At 40.7% G+C, this 27,962-nt stretch overlaps 2 protein-coding genes across 3 annotated transcripts; one reads left to right on the top strand and one right to left on the bottom strand.

Annotated features, from left to right (window-relative positions):
* Positions 1 to 1,459: 1,459 nt before the first annotated feature.
* Positions 1,460 to 24,974, top strand: LOC131218582 (uncharacterized). 2 transcript variants are annotated; one of them, XM_058213199.1, is made up of 7 exons: positions 1,465 to 3,201; positions 4,268 to 4,590; positions 20,106 to 20,312; positions 20,397 to 20,487; positions 23,167 to 23,449; positions 23,993 to 24,317; positions 24,701 to 24,974. In XM_058213199.1, exons 1-7 carry the CDS (start codon positions 1,547 to 1,549, stop codon positions 24,727 to 24,729), a joined length of 2,913 nt encoding a protein of 970 aa, XP_058069182.1. In that variant the 5' UTR covers positions 1,465 to 1,546; the 3' UTR covers positions 24,730 to 24,974. The 2 variants fall into 2 exon arrangements, with proteins under 2 accessions (XP_058069183.1, XP_058069182.1); XM_058213200.1 differs by lacking the exons at positions 23,167 to 23,449; positions 23,993 to 24,317; positions 24,701 to 24,974 and adding an exon at positions 20,982 to 21,032 and having other exon boundaries at positions 1,460 to 3,201; positions 20,397 to 20,524.
* On the bottom strand, positions 10,369 to 11,861 carry LOC131218583 (uncharacterized). Its single transcript, XM_058213201.1, has 4 exons — positions 11,333 to 11,861; positions 11,108 to 11,226; positions 10,657 to 11,008; positions 10,369 to 10,562 (listed from the first exon to the last, which is right to left on the bottom strand). The coding sequence occupies exons 1-4, from the start codon at positions 11,856 to 11,858 to the stop codon at positions 10,369 to 10,371; spliced, it is 1,191 nt and encodes a 396-aa protein (XP_058069184.1). The 5' UTR covers positions 11,859 to 11,861.
* Positions 24,975 to 27,962: the final 2,988 nt, after the last annotated feature.

Here is a 27,962-nt window from a genome sequence, read left to right as displayed (position 1 = left end):
GCCCATTCATTCCAATAGCGTGAAAAGAAAACATAGGAAAAAAAAAAAAACCCTTTCTAATCTGACTAACATATTAGAAGAAACTTTAGTTCATTCCTTAAAATAATTAGTTAAAATTTATGAAGATGTTTGATGCAGGGATGTATGTGATGAGGTCGATCACCATCATTCTTAAGGGGATAAATAATTTATGCTTGATTTAAGGTCTTGATAGCCCGAATCACTTCCTTTTGCAATTGAGCTTCATCAAATCCATCTTGGCCAAGACAATGTTCATAACCCACTCTGCATCAATGTTACATCAAATATAAATTCAAATTCATATAAAAAGGTAATTTTTTTTTTTTTTTTTTTTTTTATAACCATCATGGACCGGTAATTAGGTGTGGCTCTGCTCTACATTTCATGACAAGCAATATTAATGATAAAGATGTGATACTTCAAGTTACATGTTTACAGGAAAAGTGGTACAGTACCACAAGTTGTGGTACCTTGCGATAGGTGATCTACTTCAGTAGAGTACTTGTGGTCCAAGATGAAAAACGCGTCCACCGCTTAAAGCGCCGTATCGCATAATTCATGGGAACTGGAGCAGGTGTGACTCATGGTACGCGGAAACTTTATAAAATGACTTAAAAATTGCATATATGGCATATAATCAAGTCAAACGAAACTGTCCACGTCATGAGTGACAGTTCATTTGTACAATGTATGGAAAATTACATTTATTGGATTGCTGGATATTTATGGGACAAAAAATGAAAAAAAATATCTTACCATTCTCTTTCACCAAACAACTGTCCATAAATCCGAGGTTGGACTTTTCAAATCAGTGTGATCTTAGGACTATGACTTAGAGACAGTGGGTTCCAGAATTCAATCGGTTTAATCTTAGTTAGTGTGTGCCACGTGTATAGTTTTAGAGTGCCTGAGTATCAAGTGTCGGTAGAGTATAAATATCTGATTGTAATTCTTTTCCTTTCTCTCTTCTTTTTCTGTACAGGTCCCCGCAATTCATGGCATCAGCTGAGGAATTATATCATGGGAAGCGAGATTTTTGTAGAATATACACAGATTTCGAGTTCTGGAAAATGGGACTGTGTTTCTGTAATCTAGACCGTTGGATCATAAATTCATCTCATATTGAAAGATACCATTGAACAGTGCTAGGAACTGGACGGTTATTATACTTATCTTTTTAACCCTCCATGTGCTGACCATAATCAAATGGTTAAGATTAGCTAATGGGGAAAATCCTTTTTTTTTTTTTTTTAAAGTTGTCTAATGACATTGAGATGCATCATATCAATGGTATGGATTTACTGAATTATGAGTCTAATTGACATAATTAGAAATACGTGTATGATGTGCAAAGATGCGGACCACGGATCAAGCAATTCGTTCCTCATTAGATCTGGGCCGTCCGATCTTCTCTCTTCTCTTTCTATGAATACTCCAAACCTCCCTAGTTCTCTTCCAAATCCCTCACATTTCAAAGCCCTTTTTCTTTTTCCGCCTCAAAGGGTTTTCGGAGGTTTTCTCAGCCATGGCTGCATCTGAGGAAGCTCCTGCTGCAGAAACCTCAGTTTCAGAACTTCAAGAAGCCCTACAAGTGGAAGAAGGAAATACCACAATGAAAGAATCATCCCCTGTCGTTGAGACTCTAAAAGAAGAATCCATCATAACGAAAGAATCCCCTGCTGAAACGACGGTCGATGAAACGCTAACAACGGAAGAAGATGCCACGAAGAGAGAAACCCCTGCTGAGGCGGCGATCGAAACCCCAAATAAGGAAGAGGAAGCTACTGCAGCGAATGGATCGTCTGCTGCGCCAGTTGATGAAACCGTGGCAACGGAAGATGATGCCATAGCGAAAGAGTCGTCCGATGCGGCGGTTGCAGAAACCCCAACTAAGGAAGAGGAAGCTACTGCAGCGAATGGATCATCTACTGCGCCAGTTGATGAAACCATAATGGAAGAAGATTCCACAGCGAAAGAGTCGTCCGATGCGGCGGCCGTCGAAACCCCAACTAAGGAAGAGGAAACTACTGCACCAAATGAATTGTCTGCTGCGGCAGTTGATGAAACCATAGCAACGGAAGAAGATGCCACAGCAAAAGAGTCATCCGATGCAGCGGTTGTCGAAACCCCTACTAAGGAAGAGGAAGCTATTGCAGCAAATGAATCATCTTCTGCGCCAGTTGATGAAACCATGGCAAAGGAAGAAGATGCCGCCGTGAAAGAGTCATCAGATGAGGCGGTCGGCGAAACCCTAGCTAAGGAAGAGGAAGCTACTGTTGCAAATGAGTCCTCTGCTGCACCGGTTGAGGAAGCCATAGAAATGGAGGAAGATGTCACAGCGAAAGATTCATCTGCTGCAGCGGTCATTGAAACCCTAAGTATGGAGGAGGAAGCTACTGCAGCTAATGAGTCCTCTGCTGCTCCGGTTGAGGAAATCGTAGCAACGGAAGAAGATGACACAGCGAAGGAGTCATCTGCTGTGGCAGTCAGCGAAACCCTTACTAATGAAGAGGAAGCTATTGCAGCAAATGAATCATCTGCTGCGCCAGTTGATGAAGCCGTTGCAATGGAAGAAGATGCCACAGCAAAAGATTCATCTGCTGCAGCAGTCGTTGAAACCCTAACCGTGGAAGAGGAAGCTACTGTAGCAAACGAATCATCTGCTGCGCTGGTCGATGAAACCATATCAATGGAAGAAGATGCCACAGAGAAAGATTCATCCACTGCACCGGTTGTTGAGACCCTTACTAAGGAAGGGGAAACTACTGCAGCGAATGAATCCGTTGCTGCGCCGGTCAAGGAGACTAGAGCAATGGAAGAAGATGCCACAGCGAAAGATTCATCCACTACGGCAGTAGTTGAAATCCTAACCAAGGAAGAGGAAACTACTGCAGCAAATGAATCCTCTGATGCCCTGGTCAATGAAACCATGGCGATGGAAGAAGATGCCACAGCGAAAGAGTCACCCACCCCCCCAATTGGTGAAACCCTAGCTCCGAGTGTTCAGATGTGCGGAAATTCGTCTAATGGCAGCAGTGGAGATTCTTCCCTTCTGGAGGGAGAAGATAGGGAGAAAACCCTAGATTATGCTGATGAGTTGATGGAGAAGGGATCTAAGGCCGTTAAAGCTGGGGATTATGTTGAGGCTGTCGATTGCTACAGCCGTGCTGTTGAAATCAGGTTAGGGTTTTCGCTCTCTGTGAGATGAATTTTTAATTTTTAATTTTTTTTTTTTTTTGTGAATGCCTCTACATTTCTGACTTTTAGTGCTATAATAGCAAAGAAAAGTATGTTTCTAGCACCAGGACTAGAAAAAGGGGTGTATGAATTGAAATGTAGTGGTGCTAATGTCATTTTATTTGTTTTTTTTTTCTCCATACATGTTGTCTGCTCATAGTGGGAATTGTGAAATTTATTTCTTTGTTAGTAGTTTGCCAGTCCACCATGCATGCCTCCCGTCCTTGGCGATCAGAATGGCTTATCCAGTGGACCTCTCGTGAATGCCTCATTATGTGGAACCTGGGCCAATTTGGCAATCCTACCTGTCCATTTGATAGGCTTGTGCTTGTAGAATGTGAACATTAGCCTTTATTAGTTTTAACTGTCAGTCCGTAGCTACTGTGGGGCTCATCTGGTTGTCCAGATTGTGGTATTCTTCTTCGTGGATTATCTGTACTTGGCCTGCTGGGTGAACGGTTTTGACCATGGTGGGGAGGACATCTGTTCAGCAGTGGTCAGCCGCCCAGATTCATGCGGGTTACCAGTCCTTTTTCAACGTATGGGTGTTGTGGAGATTTTGCTCCATAAGTTCATTTACCAACTTGCTAATTTATCATCTGTCAAAGATTAGAACAAAATGCTAACTTATCTTCGTTCAGTTTGAATTCTTCATTAGTATAATAAGTAAGAGGACATTTGGTCTTATTATGCTTGAAGTTAATTGCTAGATTCATGATGGGGTCCAATTCTCTGCATTGTTGGTTGATCTGGACCTTTTATCTGTATGATAAATGCCCTTGTTTATCTGCTCACCAAGGGAGAAATTTTGATGACCAATTGAAGCATTGAAAACAGGCTATCAATTAGGAATTGGTGCATGAGGGTTACCGCATGCAAATGTATCTATGAAAGAAGATAGTATGATAAGCTAATAATATCTCTTTTGGTGGATATTGCTGAATTTTTCTTAGTAAGGTAGTTTACTGATGGTAATGACCCACCCTTTCCTGCCTTTCCATCCATCCAGGGTTGCACATTATGGTGAACTTGCGCCAGAATGTGCCAGTGCATGCTTCAAATATGGTTGCGCATTGCTTTACAAAGCCCAAGAAGAAGCTGATCCATTGGTCAGTGTACCGAAGAAGGAATCTAGTTCACCTAGGAACTCTGAAGCAGATAAGATTGTTAAGAGTGGGGACAATAGTGAAGCTTCTGTAGCTGCTGTTTCGAGTGATGCTAAACAAGAAATTGTTAAGAGCGGGGACAATAGCGAAGCTTCCATTGCTGCTGTTTCCAATGATGCTAATCAAGACTCTGGTTCTGGTCTCAATGATGGAGAAGCAGAGCAAGGTTTGTAGTTGTTATCTCCATGACCAAATCTTTATTCATGAATCCATTCCAGCTGAATGAGCATGCTACTATGTTGGTTCACTGTCCTGAAAATTTTGTTCAAACACGTTGGTAAATGGTTAGATTTAAGGTTGAATGCATGCATCCACCTGTGAACATCAACATAAACTTTGGACATTTTGGGACCTGTACCTATGCATCATGTCACAGTTAGAGTCAAGGTGCATATACAAACATATCATACTTGAGACCTGTACCCGTGCATCATTTCACATTTGCGGACCTGTATCTGTGTATCGTGTAACATTCATGTCACATTTTGGGACCTGTACCGGTGCATCATGTCACATAACTAACATATAACATTTGTACAAAATCAACATTCGTGGACAGGAAGTGACATTCATGTTCTTTTGCTTTCACACAGAGGGACATGCATGTGCACTTGTGATCATCGTGGGACCATGGGATACACAGATGCTTTGCCAAAAGAAACATCCCATGTATTAGGAGATTATTATTTTGAAGCACCTAATACTATAATACACTAGTATGCATGCAGCTATGCTTATATGTGCATTTATAGCTTATATGCAACCACAAGTAAATTTGCACACGCACAAATGTACACCTTAAATATCCATAGATTACCAGGTACATGACGATGCATTGAAGTATGCAGATGTGGATAGATAGGTATCACATTCATGTTCTAATGAGCCTTCGCATCTGTTTGACATGTTTATGACAAGACTGTGAAATAGACATGTACATGAACACAGTAGTTGAATGTTTAGAAGATCTCTATGGATGAATTTCCACAAGTATAATGTTGAGTGTCTACTAAATTTCTCTGTGTGAATTGGTCATGCATACACATGATAACACTTGAAACTATTTGCTAACTTTGACAAATATGGACAATTGAATACACCTATGTGGGTGGTTGCAAAGAAGTATTTGTATCTTACCAAACCAACAATAAGAAGATCGTGATTCCACCTTGGAGATCCAGGCATGGTCATTGTAGGGGGTTTTGTTTTTCTTTCTTTGTTTCTTTTTTTATTTAAAGGATAGATGTTTTACTAAGAAGAGACAAAAACAGAGAATGTAAAAAACAACAGAGGAAGAGCTCTAACGGAGGCCACCTTCACCAACAAATGCAAACGAATCCGTTCAAAAACAACAGAAGGGAAAAAAGAAAAGAAAAAGCACTGCTACAACGTATCTCCAATTGTTGACAGACTAGTAGTACCTGGAGGCACCTGCTCTCGCAAGCTCATCTGCCATATCAATCGCTTCTATATTAATATGGGCAAATCTAACAGCATGATGACAAACAGGTCTGTAGCTTCTTCAAGAAAATCAGCAACACTCCATGGGCATTCCTCTTTTCCAATCCATGAAACAATGCAAGAGGGCTAGAGTCCCCTTCTACTGTGTTTGGGAAGAGATTAAAGTTGACAGCCACCTTGATTGCTTGAAGGAGTGCCAGCGATTCCATGAAAATTGATTCTCTAATGCCCACTGGACCTAAAACTTCACTAAAACACCACCATCACTATTCTGGACCCAGTTGGATTAGGGTTGGCAAATGGGCAACCAAAGAGTTAATTTCGAATGTATCAGCAGCTGGAGCTTTCCACCTCTCACAGTTTTTTGGAGGTCTCCGGCCACTATCCATAACAACCTCCTATTTACTAGAGAAACATTAACTGAAGCAGGAAATTAAAACTCTCACTAACCTTAGCCCCCCTTCAACAACAAAGAAAAATAATTTTCACAAATTAACACACCAGGAAGGACTCCTCATGGAAAGTTCATACATAGAGTCACACATGCCTCAATGTTCTATAAGCAACTGCCACTGGGACTACATTCCACAGTAGACCTACTCCAAATAAGCTTGCCAACAGTTTCTAGGAAGACCCAACATATACTAAATTTTGCTGCTACTTCCATCCAATCTTTCTCACATACTGACAGTGGATGAGAATGTGATCGACCGACTCTTCCCTAATGCAGTACAAACAACGCTTGTTTGGAAGCACCCAGCTCCTGTTCTTGAGATGTTCAAGCGTTTGAATTCCTTGAGGCATGTGAACCAAATGAAGGCTTTATATGGAACTGGAGCATATATGAAAGATTTAGGAGATCAAGCAACTTGGTGAAAATATTAATTTCTTCATCTTTTAGATTTTGCCTAAAACTAGAATTCCACACCACACAAGCAACCACCTGCTGGACAAACATGTTCACAGTTCTGCCAATATTTATAGCAATGGTGTACAAACACTCGAAGGCCTTCACAATGGGCACTTCCAAAGACTGTATCATCCCAAAATCGGTCTTTGTTGCTTTTGCTGACTCTGAAATGGAAATATCCATGGAAAAAAAGGTTGAACCCGAGAAATCCCTCTCCAAGTATTCAAGCCAGCTTTTCTAGTCGCACACTTGATGTTCCAACCATTCTCCGACCTTATATTTTCCAATTGAAATATGTCTAATTATCAATGCTCCATCATTTGCCAATCTCCACCACCACTTCCATCGATATGTTAATAGATCTGATCTCCCTAATATCCAACCCTTCTCATCGGATTGACTTCTGGACATCCTCCCATTTTACCACATGGAAGTTCATCATTCAACAAGAACTTTTGTATCACCTTGATTTTCTTCATAATCGCACATGGATATAAGTAATGTATAAATATGAGAGAGAGAGAGAGAGAGAGAGAGAGAGAGAGAGAGAGAGAGAGAGAGTAGATTGTAAGTCAATGATTGAGATCAATGAAAGGTGGGGAGGTATCTTCATAACTTTGTTAAATGACAACCACTTTGAGAGCGTAGAGATAGAAGGAACCATAGTTTATTGATCAAACAAGTTGACTCAAGATAACCGAGTAGACCTTCCTGGTTCACTGGGTTAGAACTACCAGGATTTTCTAGGTCTCTATCTCTCTCTCTCTCTCCCTCTCTCTCTCTCTCTATATATATATATATATACTATATATAGGGATTTTGACCGTACTAGCATTGTGGTATGGTTAAATTCTCGAAAACGAAAGGGATGTTTCAAATATTCTTAGACTCATCTGACAAGTTTTAAAAATATTTTTGGACTAAATTGCCCATGTCCTTGGATTAGCAGTTGTACGGATTTTGAGTGAAGAAGAAGTTATATAGTATTCAATTCTGAGAAATTTATGTCGACGGGATTGGTTATTGGGCCTACTGGAGCCTAGATCTAATCAATTCATTGTCTTTGTAGCCCTCTATTTATATGGAAAGATGCTAACTTCTTGCTGACGTGATCTCTGTGTGGCCCACAAAACCTGGTAACTTATAACAACGTCCATTCGATATGAACTATTTTCTTTTGATGTAGTCAATGTGAGTGGCAGATGTTGATCATGCTCTCAATCATGGCCTTCCATGAAACTTTGAGGTTAATGGATGGGGTGGAGTCCACACATGCGATGGTGAACCCTTATAGAGCTTTTTTTCTTTGTGGTTTTCCTTGAGCTTATTCTTCCTTTTCAAATATATCTTCTAGGAACCACCACCACCCCTTTCGACTGCATTTTCCGGCGTACGTTTACTACCATCAACTTCTTCGGCATATGGGCACTGGCGACAACTTCTAAGGCCCTACAAAAGTATTATTTCCAACGACTACATTTCTTAGAGATAGAAGCCAATGATACATAGAAGACATTTTAAATTAATTTTTCATTTTATTTTTTGTACAATAGCATTTTCTTAGAGATAGAAGCCGTTTTTTTATTGTGGATAGAGAGGAATGACCGTGATTGTTGTTGTCGTAGGGAGAAGCGATTGTCGAAAGGGATTTAAGGTAGATAAGGATAGTTATGATCGTCATGTGGAAGACAATGGAGGAGATAATCCGTAGCCTTTGGTCCATTTTTGGTAGTGAATGCATGGCAACCTCGATCTCAACCCTTAACATATGACAACTTCGAACCTGACAACCTCGACCCCAAACCTAGATCCAATTTGTTCATTTTCTTTGTAGCCCCCTATTTACATGAGAAGATGCTAACTTCTTGTTGACATGATCTCTATGTGGCCCACAAAACCTAATAACTTATAACGGTGTCTGTTAGATACGAATTATATTTTTGTGATGTGGTCAATGTGACTGGCGGATGTTTATCATGCTTCCAACCATGGCCTTCTATGAAATTCCGAAGTTCATGGATGGAGTGGATTCCACACATATACGGTTGTGGGCCCTACAAACGGTGTACAAACGCCCTTAGAAGTTTTCTTGTGGCATAGTGAATTTTAGAAGTTTACAACGGTGGGAGTTCAATCATCATTGTTTCTTGTGGTGTAGTCCATTTAAGCCTTTGGTTTGCCTCCTTCTGGGGCTCATGTATTGAGGGTCAAGGTTGTCATGTGTTAAGGGTCGAGGTTTGCATGTGTTGAAGGTCGAGGTTGACAAGGTCGAGGTTGTCATGTGTTAAGGGTCGAGGTTGTCATGTATTTACTACCAAAAATGGACCAAAGGCTATACACTATATCCTTCATTGTCTTTCACATGACAATCGCAACCATCCTTATCTACCTTAAATCTCTTTTGACAATCGGTTCTCCCCACAACAACAATAACTACGACCATCCCTCTCTATCCACAATCAAAAGTGGCTTCCATTTTTAAGAAAATGCTATTTTACAAAAAATAAAATAAAAAATTAATTTAAAATGTCTTCCACGTATCAGTGGCTTCTATCTCTAAGAAACGTAGTCATCGGAGCAAAAATAACACTTTTGTAGGGCCTTAGAAATTGTTGGCAATGCCCATACGTCGGAGAAGTTGATGGCGGTGAACGTACGTTGAAAAATGCAGTCGAAAGGGGTGATAGTGGTTCCTGGAAGACATGTTTAAAAAGGAAGAAGAAGCTCAAGGAAAACAACGAAGAAAAAAGCTCTTTAAGGGTTCACCATTGCATGTGTGGAATCCACCGCATTCATTACTCTTAGAGTTTCATAGAAGGCCATGGTTGGGAGCATGATCAACATTGACCGCATCACAAGAAAATAGTTCATATCGAACGAACATCGCTATTAGGTTTTGTGGGCCACACAAAGATCATATTAGCATATTTTCATATAAATAAAGGGCTACAAAGAAAATGAACAGATTAGATCTAAGTTCCAATAAGCCCAAAAACCAATCCCGTCGACATCACTTGCTCGGGATTATGTAAATTCTTCTTCACTTAGAATCCGTACAATTGCTAATCTAAGGACGTGCAATTTGGTTCGAAAATATTTTCAAAACCTGTCAGATGACTACTCTAAGAATATTTGAAACATCCCATCGTTTTTGGGAATTTGACCATACTACAGTGCTAGTATGGTCAAAGTCCCATATATATATGTGTGTGTGTGTGTGTGTGTGTGTATATATATATCAGTGTTTTAAATAGCGGTAGCGTGTTGCGTAGCGTTCAACCCTTCGTAGCGTGTAGCGAAAAAGCGTAGCGTGTAGCGTAAGCTACACGATACTTCTATTTTTTAATTTTAAAAATATATATATATATATATATATATATATATATATATTATATTATATATATATGATAAATATTAAATAGTATAAAAAAAAAAGCAAAATATATAAATGTCACATTCTTCAAAATAAAAATCCCAAAGTTAAGAGCATTAAGTACAGTACAAATGTCATATTCCTCAAAATCAACATCTCAAATTCTCAATAATTAGTCTCTAGACTCTAGTGTCTAAACTCTAAAGGTCATCTATATCTAATAGGTCATCGTCGTTGTCGTCATCCTCATTCACTTCGTCACTAGGTCTAGGCTTTTCATCATCAGCATCAGCATCAGCATCTACATCTGCATGTACATCATCCACACCATGAACACTCGTTCTTATATCTCCTTCCTCTCTTATAGGAGTAAGAAATCTTCCCATGGGACCACCTACACATTTAAAAAAAAAGAAGAGATTCATGGGTCTTTTACTTTCTTTGTTAAAAATGTTCATGTAACTTAGTCTATAACTATAAACACTTACTTAAAGTAGTTGCCTTCCTTTTCCTTGAGGAAGGTGGGGGGCAATCTCCTTCAGAAATATTAGATGTTGATGGTGCATTGCTGTCAACTGGATCATCAGACTCCGGAATAGTTGTAATGGCACTAATATCAAAGGCCATATTTTGATCTTCGAGCCACGATGGATCAGTTGGGAGAACAGGGCCTTCTTTCTCAGCAATCCATTCATCATCTGATTCAATGTGGTCCACCAATATTGGATCCATTGCCGCCCTTCTCTTCATGCTTCTTTCTCTCAATTTCATATTATACATCACATACACTAGAGAGTTGAGTTTTTGTTGCTCTAGCCGATTTCTCTTCTTTGTGTGGATCTGATCATGTGATGATCTATGTCAGTCAATTATCAAAGACTTGCTAAGCTAGTAAATAAAAATTAGCCAATTTAGAATATTGAATGGTACAAATGTCACCTGCTCAAAAGTACTCCAATTTCTCTCACAGCCAGAAGCACTGCATGTGAGGCTTAAAACTCGTACTGCAAACTTCGTAAGCTGTGGAGTTCTATCTCCAAAGCGTTCCCACCAATCAGCTACATAAATTAGTTGTAATTTATAAATTAATTAAATACTTTCACCAATTATAAAAATATAATTTACATAACAATGAAAATATCAAAATATAAAATTATAAATTACCTGGGGAACGCTTTGTCATGGTTTCGAGTGCAAGGCGAGAGCCAAAATCCCCTCTTCTCTTGTCATATTCATCCAACTGAATATCAGCATCAGCATGCTCTTCACGGGGGATCATCCTATCCATGCACTCAAACAACCCCCTTTTTATCTCAGGGTGTGTAGAGAACTTATCTGAGTACCGTATTTGAGGATTCAGATAGTACCCAACTGCATGTAGAGGACGATGAAGCTGAGGAGTCCATCTATCATCTATTTTGTTCCAAATTGGAACATATCTCTTTTTTACATCATTGCAATTAAATGCAATTTTCTCCTTCGCTGAGTCCATCAATTCATAAATGAACCCCATTGCTGGCCTCTCTTCCGAATCTACTTCTCTTAAAACGCTTACCAATGGCATGGTGCTCTTAACACATAAAGCAACATGAGGCCAAAACTTCGGATCAAACATTATAATAGCCCGTACCTTTATTCCTTCAGGTTTTTTAGCCCATGAACATGAGCACCATTGTTCCGATGCAAACATGGCTATAAGACCATTCTTTTGCTTGTAAATACTTCTAAGGGTGAGGTATGATGTTGCAAAGCGTGTTACTGCTGGCCGTAGAAGCTCATGGTTATTCGTGAAGCTTCTCATCATGCTCAATACAATTCCATGCCCATAAATAAACTTCGTCACTGTCCTTGCCTTTTCAAGCGTTGCAGAATATATTTTCATTTTTCCAATATCCTCCAACATCAGATCTATGCAATGTGCAGCACACGGAGTCCAATATATCCTTTTCCTCTTATCCATCAACTTCTTCCCAGCACTCACATAGCTTGAATGGTTATCCGTGATAACCTGGACCACATTTTCTTCCCCAATTTCTTCCACAATTTCATCAAGATATTCGAATAACAAATTCCCATCTTTTATTGAATCTGAAGCATCAATAGACTTGTAAAACATTGTTCCGATCGGAGAATTAATCAAAAAATTAATGATGCTTCTATTCTTTCCATCCGTCCAACCATCAGACATAATTGAACATCCATAAGTTTTCCACGAAGCTTTGTATGCTTTCATTAAACTATCAATATTAGCAACCTCCTCTTTTAGTATCCATGTTCTCATCTCATGCATGGATGGTGGCTTCAATCCCGGTCCAAACTTGCCAATAGCCTCACACATTGCTGAAAAGTATGGGCTATTACATAGGTTGAATGACAGAGCATTCCCAAAAAAAAATCTTCCAATCACCCTGCATACTTCTTTTCTTTCTTCCTTCTTCCACCTTGAATTCAATGTGGATTGACGTTGCTCACTACTAACAAATTGATCCATAGGACCCCTTGCTCTCATTGGTTGATTACCAGAAGATCCACTACCAAGTTGGTTGCCAATAAAAGCATCATTACCCACACTAGCGCTATCACTTCCAGAGCCAGAACCAGAAAGTTATGTCGATCCCCCTCCCAATATCTCGAAACACCTCATTTCTTTTATTTTTTCCATCATGATATTCCTTTAAAGCCTTTCTACACTCCTCCTTGGCTTCTTCCGTCACTTTTGAGCACGGCTTTATCCCATTGTGGGTTCCGGCCAAATGATGCTTTAGGCGAGTCACGCCTCCCGTACATCTTTGACCGCAAAATTTGCATAGCACATAATTTCTATGAGATTGTCTAAGTGGATTATCAGCCACATATTTCCATGCAAAATCTCTCTCTCTCTCTCTCTCTTTCTTCAAACATTCTTCTCTCTTTAGTTCACTAGACAAAAAAAAAAAACATCACAGATAAATCAGTGAGTCACAAAAATAAACAAACACACACCACTTACACTCATACGGACACCACAGTGGGCCCACCATAGAAAATAATGCAAATCCACCCCTTCACGCACCTCAGTGGGCCCCACGTGGGCCACACCATAGAAAATAATGCACATCCCACCCCTTCACGCACCTCAGTGGGGCCCACGTGGGCCATACCACAGGAAAAAAAAAAGGTATAAAGAATAATAAACCGACGGTAACTAGTATTTTAAAAGGGAAAAAAATGAGGAAAAAATTGAAAATACCAAGTTATTTTCAATGTACATCGAAAAAATTCAAAAAAAAGGAAGGAGCGTACCTGTTTTTGTCTCGAGATGAGTTCGGTTTGCGCCTGACAGCTAACCTTTGACCAAAGCACTGAAGGGTGGGGAGAGAAGCAGCGTCGGCAGCGTCGGATGGCCTCTCTGAGACGATTTTGGGTCTCCAAATGGATCAGAAAGGAGAGCAGCAACGTCGGATGGCCTCTCTGAGACGATTTTAGGTCTCCAAATGGATCGGAAGGGAGAGCAGCAGCGTCGGATGGCCTCTCTGAGATGATTTTAGGTCTTCAAATGGATCGGAAGGGAGAGCAGCAGCGTCGGATGGCCTCTCTGAGACGATTTTGGGTTTCCAAACGAATCGGAAGGGAGAGCAGCAGCGTCGAAGGGCCTCTCTGAGATGATTTTGGGTCTCCAAATGGATCGGAAGGGAGAGTTTTTGCGTCGGCTGCTGCGGTTTGGGATCGGAAACCCTTTAGAATTAGGTTTTTTGGTTTTTTTTTAAACTTAACTGTAGCTTGTGGTGTGAGTTCACCACTGTTTCCTGCACTGAAAAAGTAAAAAAAAAAATAAGCAGGTAGCGTACGCTACCTGCGCTACACGCTACATATATGTAGCATACGCTACGACGCTACAGGGGAAAAATGCTATTTTCAGCGCTACGTAGCGAAATCGCTACGCTACGCTATGTAGCGTACGCTACCGCTACGCTATGAACACTATTTGATACACTGATATATATATATATATATATATATATATATATACACCTGCGCACCAGTTCTCACGAAAACTTTTTGAGAACTCATCTCCCGTGATATGAGCCCAAAATTTGAACGTTCCATGTGATGCAACACCCGAGGCCCAACTTTTACCCTGATCTAAAACTTTGGTGGGCCATGGCGAAAGGAAACAGTTTCCTCCCTTTATTTGCCTCTCTTTGCTACGGCCCACTAGCGTTTTGGATATGGGTGAAAGTTGGGCTCTAGGGGTTTCGGGGGGATGCTGCATCACGTGGACTGTTCAGATTTTAGGCCCATGACACATGTGCAAAGGCGCACAAGTGAGCATGCCTCTCTCTCTCCCAATATATATAATCCTTTTGCTCCCACCTATTGAAAAATAAGAAGCAAAAGAAGCCATTAATTGGTACTTTTTATTTTTTTTGATTTCTAATTTTTGTTTTTGTTTTTTCTAAATTCTGTTTAAGAAGAAGTAAATAAATCTTCGAAAAAAAGGAAGAAGAAAATAAAGAACTAAAAGACGAGAAGAACATGTATTTTCTTTTTACTCCATTTTCCCCCTTTTTGAAGTCCGACTCACATACACATTGGAATTGTGCACACGTCATATTTAAGCCATCCATTAGGTCATCCACACCGTTTCAATCTTTTTGGAATAAAATCAAAGGTTATTTGACTCCTCAAGTAGGCCATAATATGCAAAAGAATGGAAAGATTGTTTTAGCCATCTCTTGTTTCATGTCATCTTGGCCCACTCGAGGAGTTGAAACAATATGATTTTAAGACTAGAAGATCTAAACAATGTGGCCCACCTAATGGAAGGTGGAAGGCTTTGATCATTCAAGGAGATCATTTTCTATATAAAAAAAATAATCCTCTTCATTTGCTTGGTCGACCTGCCGAGTTCCGGGTTGAAGTGACCCGTTGACGGATCGAGTCTCGAGCCCATTCTTGGTTAGAAAGATATGGAGGGAACCATAAACTCAAATAACATTGGAGATGATTGATACTTTCGTATGATTAGGATATTTGAAGTGAAAGAAGCTTTGAGAAAGATGAAAGCAAAAAAGGCCTTTGAAATATATGGAATATTAATAGAGGTTTGGAAATGCATGGGAGATACTTAGTTATTTTGGTTGACAAAGTTTGTTCAACAAGACTGTAAGATTGAAGAAAATGTGAAACCAATGGAGAAGAAGTACTTGTGGCACCTACTTATAATAATAAAGGGGACAGAGTTGCACTAATTATCCTGCGATTAAACATATGAGTCATACTATTAAATTTTGAGAGAGAGAGAGAGAGAGAGAGAGAGAGAGAGAGAGAGAGACTAAGGCATGAGATGAATATATTTTAAAATCAGTTTGGTTTCATGCTAGGGAGGTCAACAATTTTCCTACTTAGATAATTGATGGATAAATATAGGGAGAGGAGGAAGGATCTCTATATGGTCTTTATTGACTTAGAGAAAGCATATGATAGGATCCCTAGAGAGTTATTTTGGTGGGTGTTGGGAAATGAGTTTCAAGAGGAGATATTGACATGATGAAGGAGATAATGTACGAGGCAACGGTAACAAATGTGAGGACTAAAGTATTCCATAACGGTAACAGTGACCATAACAACCACCATTGTTACTATTACGATATGGGTAGTAATGGCCATTATCACCTTCAAAAAAAGTTGTTTCGGCTCTGCATGGACTGTTACGAATTACGAGGCTGTTATGGGCCATTTTTCCATAATAGTTGTTATGGCCCTATAATGTGTAATGCTTACCATTGTTACCGTCTCCCCATGCTTTCGCACCCCAGCGTCGGTAGGGACCCAGAGAGCTGCCTTCGCTTTTGGTGTTCTCCTCTTAGGAGCAGAGGGGAGTTGGCTGCTCATTTGCAGCACTCGATGTCCTACGTTATGTAACCGTTGTTACGACCGCTACGTAATCATTTTTGAATACATTGGTGAGGACCGCTATTAGAGAAAGTGAGTTTGCAATTACTATAAGCTTGCACTAGGTTTGGCATTGAAGTTGTGCATTTTTGTAATTATTGGTGGGTGTTGGAAACGAGTTTCAAGAGGAGAAATAGACATGATTAAGGATATGTATGAGAGAGCGGTAACAAACAAGTTAATCTGGTGGGTGTTGGGAAATTATTTTCAAGAGGAGATATCAAAATGATAAAGGATATGTATGAGGGAGCGGTAACAAATGTGAGTACCACTAGTGGATAGCCAAGCGAGTTTGCAATTACTGTAGGCTTTCACCAGGGGTTGGCATTGAGCACGTACTTTTTTGCATTGATTTATGGATGAGTTAATGAGGTATTTCCTGGAAGAGATTCCAAGGTCCATAATGGTTGTAGGTGACATAGTTTTGGTTGACAAGACAAGGGAGGGCGTAAACATAAAGCTAGATTTATGGAGGGGTGCTTTATAATCTAAAGGATTTAAAATTAGTCAAACTAAAACAGTGTATATGGAGTGCAATTTTAGTAATGATAGGAGTTGAAATGAGAATTAGTTAAGATTGCAGACCAAGAAGTTTTTCAAAATGGTCACTACCAATATCTTGGGTCAATAATGTAAGAGAGTGGAAGAATTGAGAAGGATGTTGCCCGCATAATCCAAGCTAGGTGGAAGAAATGGAGATGTGGCTATTGAGTTTTGCAATCGTCATAAACTCGTATACCAGTCAAATTGAAATGGAGATTTTATAGGATAGCTATAAGGCAAGCCATGATCTCCTTTATTGTGTAGAATGCTAGGCAGTTAAGGAACAACATGTTCATAGGAGGGCATGCGGCGTGTGTTTGGCACTACAGAGGCCCTCCCAAAGGTTGCGGCTTTTGGGTGGCTTGTCAGTATATGAAAGGTCCTAACCATTGATATACCTTCAAAAGAGGTCTATGGTGTTCCCAAATATGTGCAATATGCATATGGCAGATGCTGAGTCAATTAAACACCTCTTCATTCATTGCCCATTCGCTAGTCAAATTTGGTGTTACATCCTTAAATCTTTTTGGAATCTCCTGGGCTATGCTAGCCTTAGTTGACGAGCTCTGCCTTAAGTATGCATGGTGTTTGGCATGAAAGGAAAATTTGGGATATTTGGATGTTGGCTTTGCTTGCTTCTCTTTGGTCTACTTGTGGGGAAAGGAATGGAAGGTGCTTCTGAAATGAGTCATCCAAAGCAGGGGAAGTCATATCTAAAGCAAGGAATTTTGTAGTGAAATGGGCATCATGTATATCTTCTTTACAAGACTGTAATTTCTCTCTCTCTCTCTCTCTCTCTCTCTCTCTCTCTATTTTGCTTAGGTTGTAAATTTTTGCTCTATCTTGGCCTGCTTCTAATAAATTCGTTAGTTACTTGAAAAAAAGAGAGGATGTGTGGCTGAAACACAAAAGTTGAGATGGACGGGTGGCGAGACGAGGAAGGATAGTATTAGAAATGAATGCATTTGAGGTGAACTTAGGAGTAGCACCAATAGGCAATAGGCTCTTCAAAAAAAAAAAAAAAAAGCACCAAGAGGTAATATGATGAGGGAAAGTAGACTTGGGAGGTTTGGTCATTTGCAACAAAGACTAAGAACTACACCGAGTAGGAGTGAGTTGGTACAAGTTGAAGGCTCTAAAAGGGCAAGGGAAAGGGCCCAAAAGGATGTGGGTTGAGGTAGTTAGAAAAGACTTGATGACCTTTGGGCTAACCAAAGTTATGCCATTGATAGAGTGGAATGGTGGAATATGATTCATGTAGCTAACCCCAATTAATTGGGATAGAGCTTAAATGATGATGGTAAATGGTGGATGCTGGCCAAAACAGATTTTATGAGGGCAATTCTACCTTCAAGCGAGAGGAACTTGCCTTTCCACAAAGCCAACCTTCTATTGAACTTTTCAATCAAGCCATCCTATCAGCCCACACTTCTTTCCCCATCTTAATGAAAGAGAAGGGAATCCCCAGTTGCATTTGCAAAATCATCAGAGTGAGCCCTTTCCAGATTAATCCTATTACACTGCCCTTAGATAAATTTATTCGAAGCCCTGATAGTATCTTGAAACAAATTAGGATGTCCCTTAGAGGTTGCGTTTCTTCCACCGAACCATCCCCAAAAACCAACTTGTCATCTGAGTAATGAACATGAGTTTCCCAATCTCTATGTTTCCCACATGCGTTCCTCATTAGAGCACATCATCTACAGCAGTCAGCAAAAGACAAAACAGGGATTCTGCAACCATGGAGACAAGCAACAGGGGGAGAGGATTACCTTGCTGAATACCATGATCACCCTTGAAAAAACCTGCAGGGAACCCATTGATGAGCACTGAGAAAAGTCGAGAGGATATACAGGCTTCAATCTTCCCCAGCCCACTTAGTGCCAAAGCCCATCCACTTCAATAAATATACAAAAATCACCAATTGACACAATTGTAGGCACGCTTGATATGAACTTTGAAGAGGAAACCGGGGTAACCTTTCCCCCCTAGTATTTATCTCGTCTCCTTTACAATGTAAGTAGCATCAAGAATTGACCTCCCTGGGACAAAAGACTGTGTCACCAAAGTTGCACTCTTAATCAACTTCCAAAGTCTGCTGGCAAGAACTCCAGATATTGGCTTGTAAACACCACCAATTAAGCTATTCAGATGGAAATCAATGACTGATTAGGACTGCCCAATAAGCACCATAAAAGATGCCCAAGATAGCACCCCTCTTCATCACCCAAATTGCCCAGAGCTTTTGCAATGTAATTCATACTCAGGAGCCATGCCAGCATCTTCCCTCTTCCCTAGAGTTGGAGCCTATACACAGGACTACCCTCTACCATTGCCAGCCTGATGAAGCTCGGAACCCGGCCAACCAGGTTAGACAAGGGGATTAGCCCTCCTTTGAGCACCCTTTGTTGCTGCTGAGACTGTTTGACTAGGACCAGGGTTCCAAACCTGCCTTCACCAGAGAGGATAACCCACTGACCTCACCTTCACACACCTTCCTAATTAATTTCCATTTTTACCATGCATGCATTGTCTTGGATGGGATGGGCATCAGGGCAGGGTAGAAGATTGTGATCAAAGTTTACAGTTGTGTGACTATCAATCTGCCTCTATGAATTTTCGAATTGCTATTGCAATTAAAGTCCATCTCTTGGACATCATCACTATTCAGAAACCTTGGTGTGCTTTCTTCTGGGATCGCTTCTCGCAATCTGACGTGAGCAACGGGGCTTGCTGTGAATCTTGTTAGGATCAGTAATGGGGCAGAGATGCAGAATTTGTGGGGCAGTTAGGGTAAGAAAGCCTCTAAGACTTAGTTGCTAGTGTGGTCATTTATGATATTAATTGCATTCTGCAGTAGGTTTGTAAGGTAGATATGATTCTAGGTTTGCTATTTTTTAATAACTTGCAGCTGTGTGTGCCTAATTCCTATGTATCATATAAACCAAAGTGACATGTTGTCAGCAATTATGCTATGGGACCTGGGTTTGGTGTCTAATTGGCTGCAGCTTCTCCTTGCAGAAAGCTCTCTCCACACCTCTACCCCCCCCCCCCCCCTCTCTCTCTCTCTCTCTCTCTCTCTCTCTCTCATGTCGTTAGCAATTATGGTATGGGACCTGGGTTTGGTGTCTAATTGGTTGCAGTTTCACCATACAGAATGAGATCTTCCCTGTTTTCTTTTTAAACATTTGTAAGGGCCCTAAGACTCTCTCTCTCTCTCTCTCTCTCTCTCTCTCTCTCTCTCCACAGCAACTACGAATGCATTTGCCTTTAATTTTATGCATTTGTCGATTAATTCCAAGCCATCAGAATTCAATATTTGAAGACATTTATTCACCCATGAAAACATATACTGCTAGGATTCCTTCTAAAAGATATTTCTACCCAAATTCCTTTGTCAATTTCATGGAGAGTTTTCTTACGGTTACTGGTATTTGCTGTGTTTCTTGGGTGAGAAAAGATGCTGGCGACAACAATCATGAAGATGACAACGAGGGAAGTGAAGGTGATGGTGAGGATATTGCAGAAGCAGAAGAAGATGACTCTGATTTGGATCTGGCATGGAAAATGCTGGATGTTGCAAGGGCAATTGTGGAAAAGCAGCCGGGTGATTCAATGGAGAAAGTGGATATCTTGTCCGCTTTGGGAGAGGTTTCTTTGGAAAGAGGTTGGCTTTTGAAACTATATATCAACACTTTCAGATATGCTTGTGACATCCATTGACTTTGAGGGGTTTTGTTGCTACCTGCAGAGGACATTGAGACGTCATTAAGTGACTATCTTAAAGCTCTATCCATCCTGGAACGACTTGTTGAACCAGACAGCCGCCGCATAGCTGAACTGTATCCATTAGAAGAAAGCTCATTTGCCTTGCATTTCGTGAGATTTATATTAATTAGGACATCTTTACTTATGTACTGCTTCTGGTTAGACAGATGCGGTGATCCTGGAACTTTAGGGCTGTGTTTGGATGTTCTATCACATTGAATTGCAGCAATAACTCAATTCAGTAAAGACAACCATTGGAGTCAAGCTAGCCCCAGTCCATTCATGATGAGGGACAGTCCTCCACTCTGCATAATTTCAAATTTTAAAACCGACTGAACCTTAGTAAGTATTTTGATGGATATCATGAGTTAACATGGCAGCCAACCCCATATGGGCATTTTCCTATAATTAAATGAATCCCAATTCAGTAGATATGAGCATCCGAACACGCCCTACAAAATGACTTCCACATATAGAGGTGGAAAGCACCAGTGTTTGCATGATGTCATGACCTATTGTTCCAGATTTTGGAAAGCGACTGCCCTAAAAGCACTCCCTAATGTTCCAGGTTTTGGAAGGCTACTGCCCTAAAAGCATTCCCTAATGTTCCAGATTTTGGAAGGCGACTGCCCTAAAAGCATGACCTAAAGACCTAATGTTCCAGATTTTGGAAGGACTTCCCTAAAAGCATGACCAAATGTTCCAGATTTTGTAAGGCGACTGCCCTAAAAGCATGACCTAATGTTCCAGATTTTGGAAGGCAACTGCCCTGAAAGACATCTGGGCATAAATATCAGTGCAACCCTAAATGTTTAGATACAATCAATGTAAACGAGTGGCATCTGTGTTTCCTGTGGATGTATTATCCTTTTCACTTTTCAGAGAATGATCCACATTTTCTGAACCTTTCATAATTTGAGGCTTTCTACCTCTTTTGGAAACTTGAGGGCACTCTTGTCTATTGAAGTATTCTCCCAATCATGTGGGTTTTCTGATGACTTGGTAGTTGAAAACATTGTTGTCAAAATCGTTATTGTATTACAAATCGTAATAGGGGTCAAATCATATCTAGTCACAAATCATAAGATTTAAAAAAAAAATGATTTTCTTAAAAAATATGGAAATATAAATAAATCAGAAAAAAATTTAAAACTCAGCTATCATCCTTTGGCCATCAATATGCACCAAGTAATGCCATGTCATGATAGTGTTAAAGGATTCTTATCTTTCCTTTTTATCTTTCAAGAAAATCTTCTGAAAAAACATACAAGGATCCTTTAATAATTTATGTTTTCGTTAGTCGTTACCTTTCTTGAATGTAGAACCACATTGGAAAAGCAACATTTGATTATGTAGACCGACAAAAAATGATATTTTGATTTCTAACAATCATTCCTCAATACATAAATCACCATGATCGTAACCATCCGTAAAAACATTCCAGATAAGTCGTATATCAATTTGGTGTTTTGGCTAGTTAAGAAGTAAGAAATCATTTATAAAAAAGAAAAAAAAGAAGCTCTACAATTTAATGTTGAAGAGAATACACATCACTTAATCTCTTGAACAAAATAAAATAATTTACCTTTTCTAAACAATTCTTTTTTCTTTTTCTTTTCTTTTTTTTGAAAGGTTTTTCCTCAGTGATTCTTAAAGCCCACACCAATTTAAAAACATAAAATGAAAGCCGAGTGAAGCTTAAAATAGAAGAAAATGAGTATAATCTGAATTGTAAATTGTAGGATTCTAATCATAAAAATTGTAGGGTTCATATAAAAAGGGATTCAAATCGTTTTGCTTAAGATTCAATTCAAATTGTAAATTGCAAATCGTAAATCGTAGGATTTTGATAACACTGGTTGAAAACTATATTCTGTGGCCTCTGTTGTTTCCTTGGTTAAATTCCCAATCATGTGGATTTTCTGATGATGACTTGGTAGTTGAAAACTGTATTATGTGGCGTCTGTTGTTTCCTTGGTACTAAGAAAGTGGTGATGGGTGGGGATATAAAGCATGGAATGAAGTGATCTCAAAATTTTAAACAAGGCCACAGCTTGTTGTGAAGGCAATAGGGATGCAACTCAGGTGGGAGGGTCAATCCATTCCCCACCCGACCTCAATGGGACTAGACTTCAACCTGACCTGACCGAATTCCAACCCGATGTCTCCAACCCGACCCAAATACATGTTATTATTCCCAACCCAACCTAACCTGAATTTGTTCAACCCGAACCCTCAAATCAGGTTGGAGTTTTCCAACCTTAACCCAACCCAAGGAACTTGACAGCCTGACCAACCAAACCTGAACTCGGGTTGGGTCAGTTGGGTTTGCGTTGATTTGAGGTCCCGAACCCAAGTTGCATATCTGGAAGGCAGGTTCTTGGTTTTGAAAATATGCAAGGAGAAGCTATTTATATTTCTGCAAAGCTATGAGACTTTGAAAGCTTTGCTGGGGCCTCTGCTTCTGTAATGCTTTTCATCTTTTGTTATTTTTGGCGTTGCAATCTGATGCTGTTCCAGTTTGTAGCTTTGCTTCCCCCCCTATCTCAAACAGATATTTGGGTCTTTCTCAGTAATAAGATTTTCCATCTTCCAAACAAATTAAAATTTCTTTTTTCTTTGATCCTAGAGCCAAACTTATTTTTCTAAATCACCACTTTATTTATCATATTCATCACTGTATTCTGTGTTAAAGAACTATTAGTGCTCTATTTCTTGCTTCTGGTTGTTTGCAATCTTAATGTAAATTTCAGAAATTTTAGGATATGCTTGGTGCTAGAGGTGGGCTCAAAGGCTGAAGAAGCTGTCCCGTATTGCCAGAGGGCTATAGCAGCATGCAAGGCTCGACTGCAGCGACTTACAGATGATGTGAAGAGTTCTGCGAGTTTGGCAGCGACAATCGTCGATACGAGTTCCACGGCTGACTTGAGTCAGAAAGAAAAGCAGTCAGATGGAACCCAGCCTGATTCTTCCATCTCGGAGAAGGAAGAAGAGATTGAGACACTCAGAGGTCTCTCTAGTGAGTTAGAAAAGAAGGTGGGTGTAGTTTGACTTCGGGTATTTTACGATTTAATTTTATAAACTCCTTTCTGCTGATGGGTTTTTGCCTCTGTTGAAGTCATGGATGGTTGATAACTTGGCAACTGTTTGTAGCTTTTTTTAGTCCATGCACACCTCTCTGCACTTGGAATGTGTTTGGGGCATCTACATAGGTGCCCCATTCCTAGATGACCTGGTCCAAAAATCTCATCAAGTGGGCCCCACCTGCAAATCAATAAACGGTCTAAAGTAAATTTCCACCAATCTTATGTTTGGTGTTCACGTGGGTGCCTGATTGATTCAACAAACCTTCGATTATTGGGGCATGTCACATGGCATGCCACCTGATGCATGGCTCAGATGCCTGATACATCAATTGGGTTTTAGCCTCATGTTGAGGTATGTGCTTACCATAACTCAAATCCATTGAGAAGCTAAAGGAGAAAAACTTGAAGGCATGATGTTTTTGTTGTTGTTTGCAAAAAGTTGTCTTTTAATTTTGTAAAAATGAAGTAAGCTTGTGTCTTTCCTACCATGCAGCTTGAAGACCTGCAGCAGATTATCCTAAACCCGAAGTCAGTATTTTCGGAAGTTCTGAAAATGGTTGCTGCGAAGTCAACAGGCGGTGAGAAAAGTGGATCCTCTTCGATGGAGCCGGGGCCAAACTCTTCGCAGATAGGTGTCATAAGTGGTGGTTTTGACTCTCCGACTGTTTCTACTGCTGCTACCAATGGCAGCATCACACACCTTGGTGTTGTAGGGAGAGGCGTCAAGCGTGCTGTAGTGAACCCAGTCAGCGGGGAACCTCCTGCAAAGAAGCCCTCTTTGGAATTGACTGAGGAGAAAGAGAGCAGTATTTCTGAAGGTTTGTGCTCCAGCACCTTAAGATCCAGAGATGGAAGTATCAGTCCGAGACATCAGGATGTGAAAGCATCCTTTTGCACCCGTTCCTTACAAGTGGAGCGTGTGGTTCAGTGATATGCAGGCTGTTGATCTGCTGGGTGTAATAGTGGATAAGGGATTCCTAATTCTTCCAATCTGCAGTTTCACTGAGTCCTCCATTCACAGCAGGGCCCAACAGATCAACAGTCCTAACCCACCACATGAGCCCAATTTGCACAAATACGTCAGGGTGCCCCACCCACATCCTGATGCATCAGAAGCAGATAGTCACACATACTGAGCTAAAAACTCTTTCAAAAGCAGCGGTGCTGATCAATACTTGTCCTTTGTTGTGGGCAACTGCAGTGTCAGTTGAGGCTGGAGGCGTTGCATGAGGCCACGCTAGCGAGAGATGTTCTGACATTTGGTGATATGATTCTACAGTAAGTTGGATTTTCGGTCCATTTTTGAAAGTTTTTGGTGTGTGCGTCTGATTACACACGTGTCGTTTCCTACAAGCGAACTCTCTGTTCTATAGTCCAGTCTCTACAAACTTCAACCTACTATTTAACTGTTGTGAGACGGTCCCTTTGTGGGCTACCGTATGAAGATCTAAATCATAAAATTCGTGTGAAGCTTCGAGTTCTTGAGTATTGGGAGGAAGGTAAAATCAGGCAACCTGGGCCTCCTTTGAGCTGGGCAGCCCATCCCATCTATGGCACACATAGCATACTTGCATCAAAATAAACCAGGGTTTTGCAACATCATAGATGGGGCATGACACATGAATTAATTACACTGACTGGACAATCCTAACCGTGCAACTTGTGAGCAGGAGTGGATGGTTAAAATGGAAAATATGCTTGGACTGTCAAATTTTCAAGGGATGAAACCAGGTGTTTGGGATTGTCCATATGCAATCAGTTCAATTGGTCCACTCACAATGGGCTCCACAAGTTTCTACAGTCATGAGTGGATTGTGAACTGGAGCGCCGGACGTGAGGTCCAGTTTGCTTGCTACGAACCTGACCCCCTGTGAGCCCTCTCTCTGCCATGCCTAGGTGTTTGGGTTTACAAAGACATTAATTTGTGAGCTTTGGCAAGGCCTTATTTCAATATCAGAGATGTCCATCAGGTGGGGCCCACCGCAGATGACCTGGTCCAAAATAGGCCGGTCTATTAATCAGGTGGGCCATCTGTATATCAGATATGGATTGTTGGGAAATTATTATTTTTAATCTGTCTTCTTTATATGTGCGTTGCTCATTTTGGAGTGCCCTAATTTCTGGGCCGGGTGACACTGTTGGCCATTGTAATCTAGAACAAAAACATTGATAGTTATGAGGATGTATGCAATGTATTTCGCTAATATCTCCGTCATCAAGCATAAAAATATCCATGCATGTGACACGCATGTGTGAGACTTAAAGACTGTTCATCTGTAGCTGAAGTGGATAGGCATATGTCATACATCCCTACTAATTGCAATAGAATACGTTCTACGGTCGTTTTAGGTAATCCAAACCGTCTGCATGACGGTTTGCACTGATTGGATATGGATAATTGAACTCCCTGGATTGGAGTATTTTAGCATTTTGAATATGGACGTCGCGTTGTTTTACTGGTTATTGATTGAAAATTTAGTGTGGATGTTTCCTAACATGACCCTAGATCCAGCGGCTAAAATGAACGGTTTGGGTCACCTAACATGATCCTACTATTTATGTTATTGAAATTCATGGATGTCTTGTTGCAATTTATCAGCTATAGTCTCTATATCTTGTTGCATTTTCATCGTCAATAGCGACTGATGTATCTTATAGCAATTTATTGGGATGCACTCTAGCAATCCTCAAATGTCACAAACAACAGATGATCCTGGCCATCCAATCTCTCTAAAACACTCCTTTATAATTCTCAACAGTCCAATGTCAGCAGCTAAGAACCTGAACCCTGTGCCGCTGCAGAATACAACGGTTCGGATCTGCGGTTGGGCATTAATGAAAGAATATTTGGATCTCATATGTTGATGGCGCGGAATCATGTCTATCATGTCCTGCCTGTGCGGTATGGATGCCGAATGTGTACTGAAACTGTCGGTAGCGATGTCGCTACTGGACGGTGCAGTGAGCCCCACAATGATGTGTTTTTTATCCAAGCCGTCCATCCATTTTGGATCATTATTTTAGGGCTTTTTATCCATGCCGTCCATCCATTTTGGATCATTATTTTAGGGCATGAGCCCAAAAATGGGGTAGAACCAAATCTCAGGTGGAGCACATAAAACAGGGGTGATTAAACGCCCACCATTAAAAACTTCTTAGGGCCCACTGTAATGTTTATTTGCCATCCAACCTACTACTCAGGTTACAAAGACCTATATGATGTGATGTTTATTTCTACTGATTTAGGTCACAGAGACCTGGGTGAAGGGAAAACCACTGTAATGTTTATTTGCCATCCAACCCACTGATTAGACCACAGGGGCCTAGGTGACGTGACGTTTCGTTTATTTGCCATCCAGCCTGCTGATTAGGTCAGCAAGACCTAGACGAAGGGGTACGGCTTCGGGTGGATCCACCGAGGTGGGTGGGACCCCTCACTGTGGAGGTCACAGTGATGTAAGTTCCTTAAATCCACTGTCCTCATTCTAGGGCGTGATCCCAAAAATAACCCAAATCTTAGGTAGACCAAACCACAGGAAACAGTTGTGATTGAATCCCTACCATTGAAAACTTCGTGGAGTCCACTGGAGTGTTTATTTGCCATCCCCCCTGTTGATAAGGTCACAAAGACCTAGATGAAGAGACCGTACAAATATCATCTTGATCCAAAGCTTTTGTCGCCCATAAGTTTTTAATGGTCAATTACTACTATTTCCTGTACTATGTTCCATCTGAGATTTGGATCTGCTTCAAATTTTTGGATGGTGCACTAAAATGAGTTGTCAATACGGATGGATGGCCTGGATGTGGCCACATACATCATGGTGGGCCCCCACAGTCAGGGGTCTCACCCACCTTGGTGAATCAGGGACCACCAAAGCCGTGCCCTATATGAAAGGGAAAACAAGCTTATACAAAGCTTTTGTGGCTCCCGTGAAGTTTTTAATGGTAGGCAATCAGTCAACACTGGAAAATTGGATGGTTGGGTCATGCCTTAAAATGAGATGGATGACGTTGATAAAACACATACATCATGGTGGGGCCCACATAGCACCGACCGGTACTGAGGCAGCGTCAGTAGGCAATCGGCCTTCCGTGGCATGCTTGTGGAAGAATGGCATTGGGCTTTTGCAATAAGGTGCAGGGGCGCGATTGGTTATTGATACTGCCATGTCTCCACTGGAAGGTGTTGTGGGCTCCACAATGATGTAATTATTTCATGCATGCCCTCCATGCATTTTGATCATTATTTTAGGTCATGATACCAAAAATGAGGCGGATCCAAATCTCAGATGGACCACACCACAAGAAAACAGTAGTAATGGAACGTCCACCATTAAGAACTTCCTAGGACCCACTGTAATGTCTATTTGTCATCAAAACTTGTTGACTAGGTCCCAAAGACCTGGATGAAGTGAAAACACAAACATCAGCTTGATCGAAAACTTTTGTGGCCCCAAGAA

Source organism: Magnolia sinica, chromosome 11, assembly GCF_029962835.1.
Source record: "Magnolia sinica isolate HGM2019 chromosome 11, MsV1, whole genome shotgun sequence".
NCBI lineage: Eukaryota > Viridiplantae > Streptophyta > Magnoliopsida > Magnoliales > Magnoliaceae > Magnolia > Magnolia sinica.
Note: the sequence above shows the minus strand (reverse complement) of the source record. Positions and strands in the feature narration are given on the sequence as shown.

Bases quoted from the DNA above. Each gene is read 5' to 3' on its own strand.
- LOC131218582 (XM_058213199.1), top strand. From the start codon at position 1,547: ATGGCTGCATCTGAGGAAGCTCCTGCTGCAGAAACCTCAGTTTCAGAA. The intron at 3,202-4,267 runs GTTAGGGTTTTC...CCATCCATCCAG, and splicing joins AGCCGTGCTGTTGAAATCAG to GGTTGCACATTATGGTGAAC. The intron at 24,318-24,700 runs GTTTGTGCTCCA...GGGCAACTGCAG, and splicing joins AGAGAGCAGTATTTCTGAAG to TGTCAGTTGAGGCTGGAGGC.
- LOC131218583 (XM_058213201.1), bottom strand. From the start codon at position 11,858: ATGTTTGCATCGGAACAATGGTGCTCATGTTCATGGGCTAAAAAACCT. The intron at 11,009-11,107 runs GTGACATTTGTA...TCACATGATCAG, and splicing joins ATTGGAGTACTTTTGAGCAG to ATCCACACAAAGAAGAGAAA. The intron at 10,563-10,656 runs GTAAGTGTTTAT...TTAAATGTGTAG, and splicing joins AAGGAAGGCAACTACTTTAA to GTGGTCCCATGGGAAGATTT.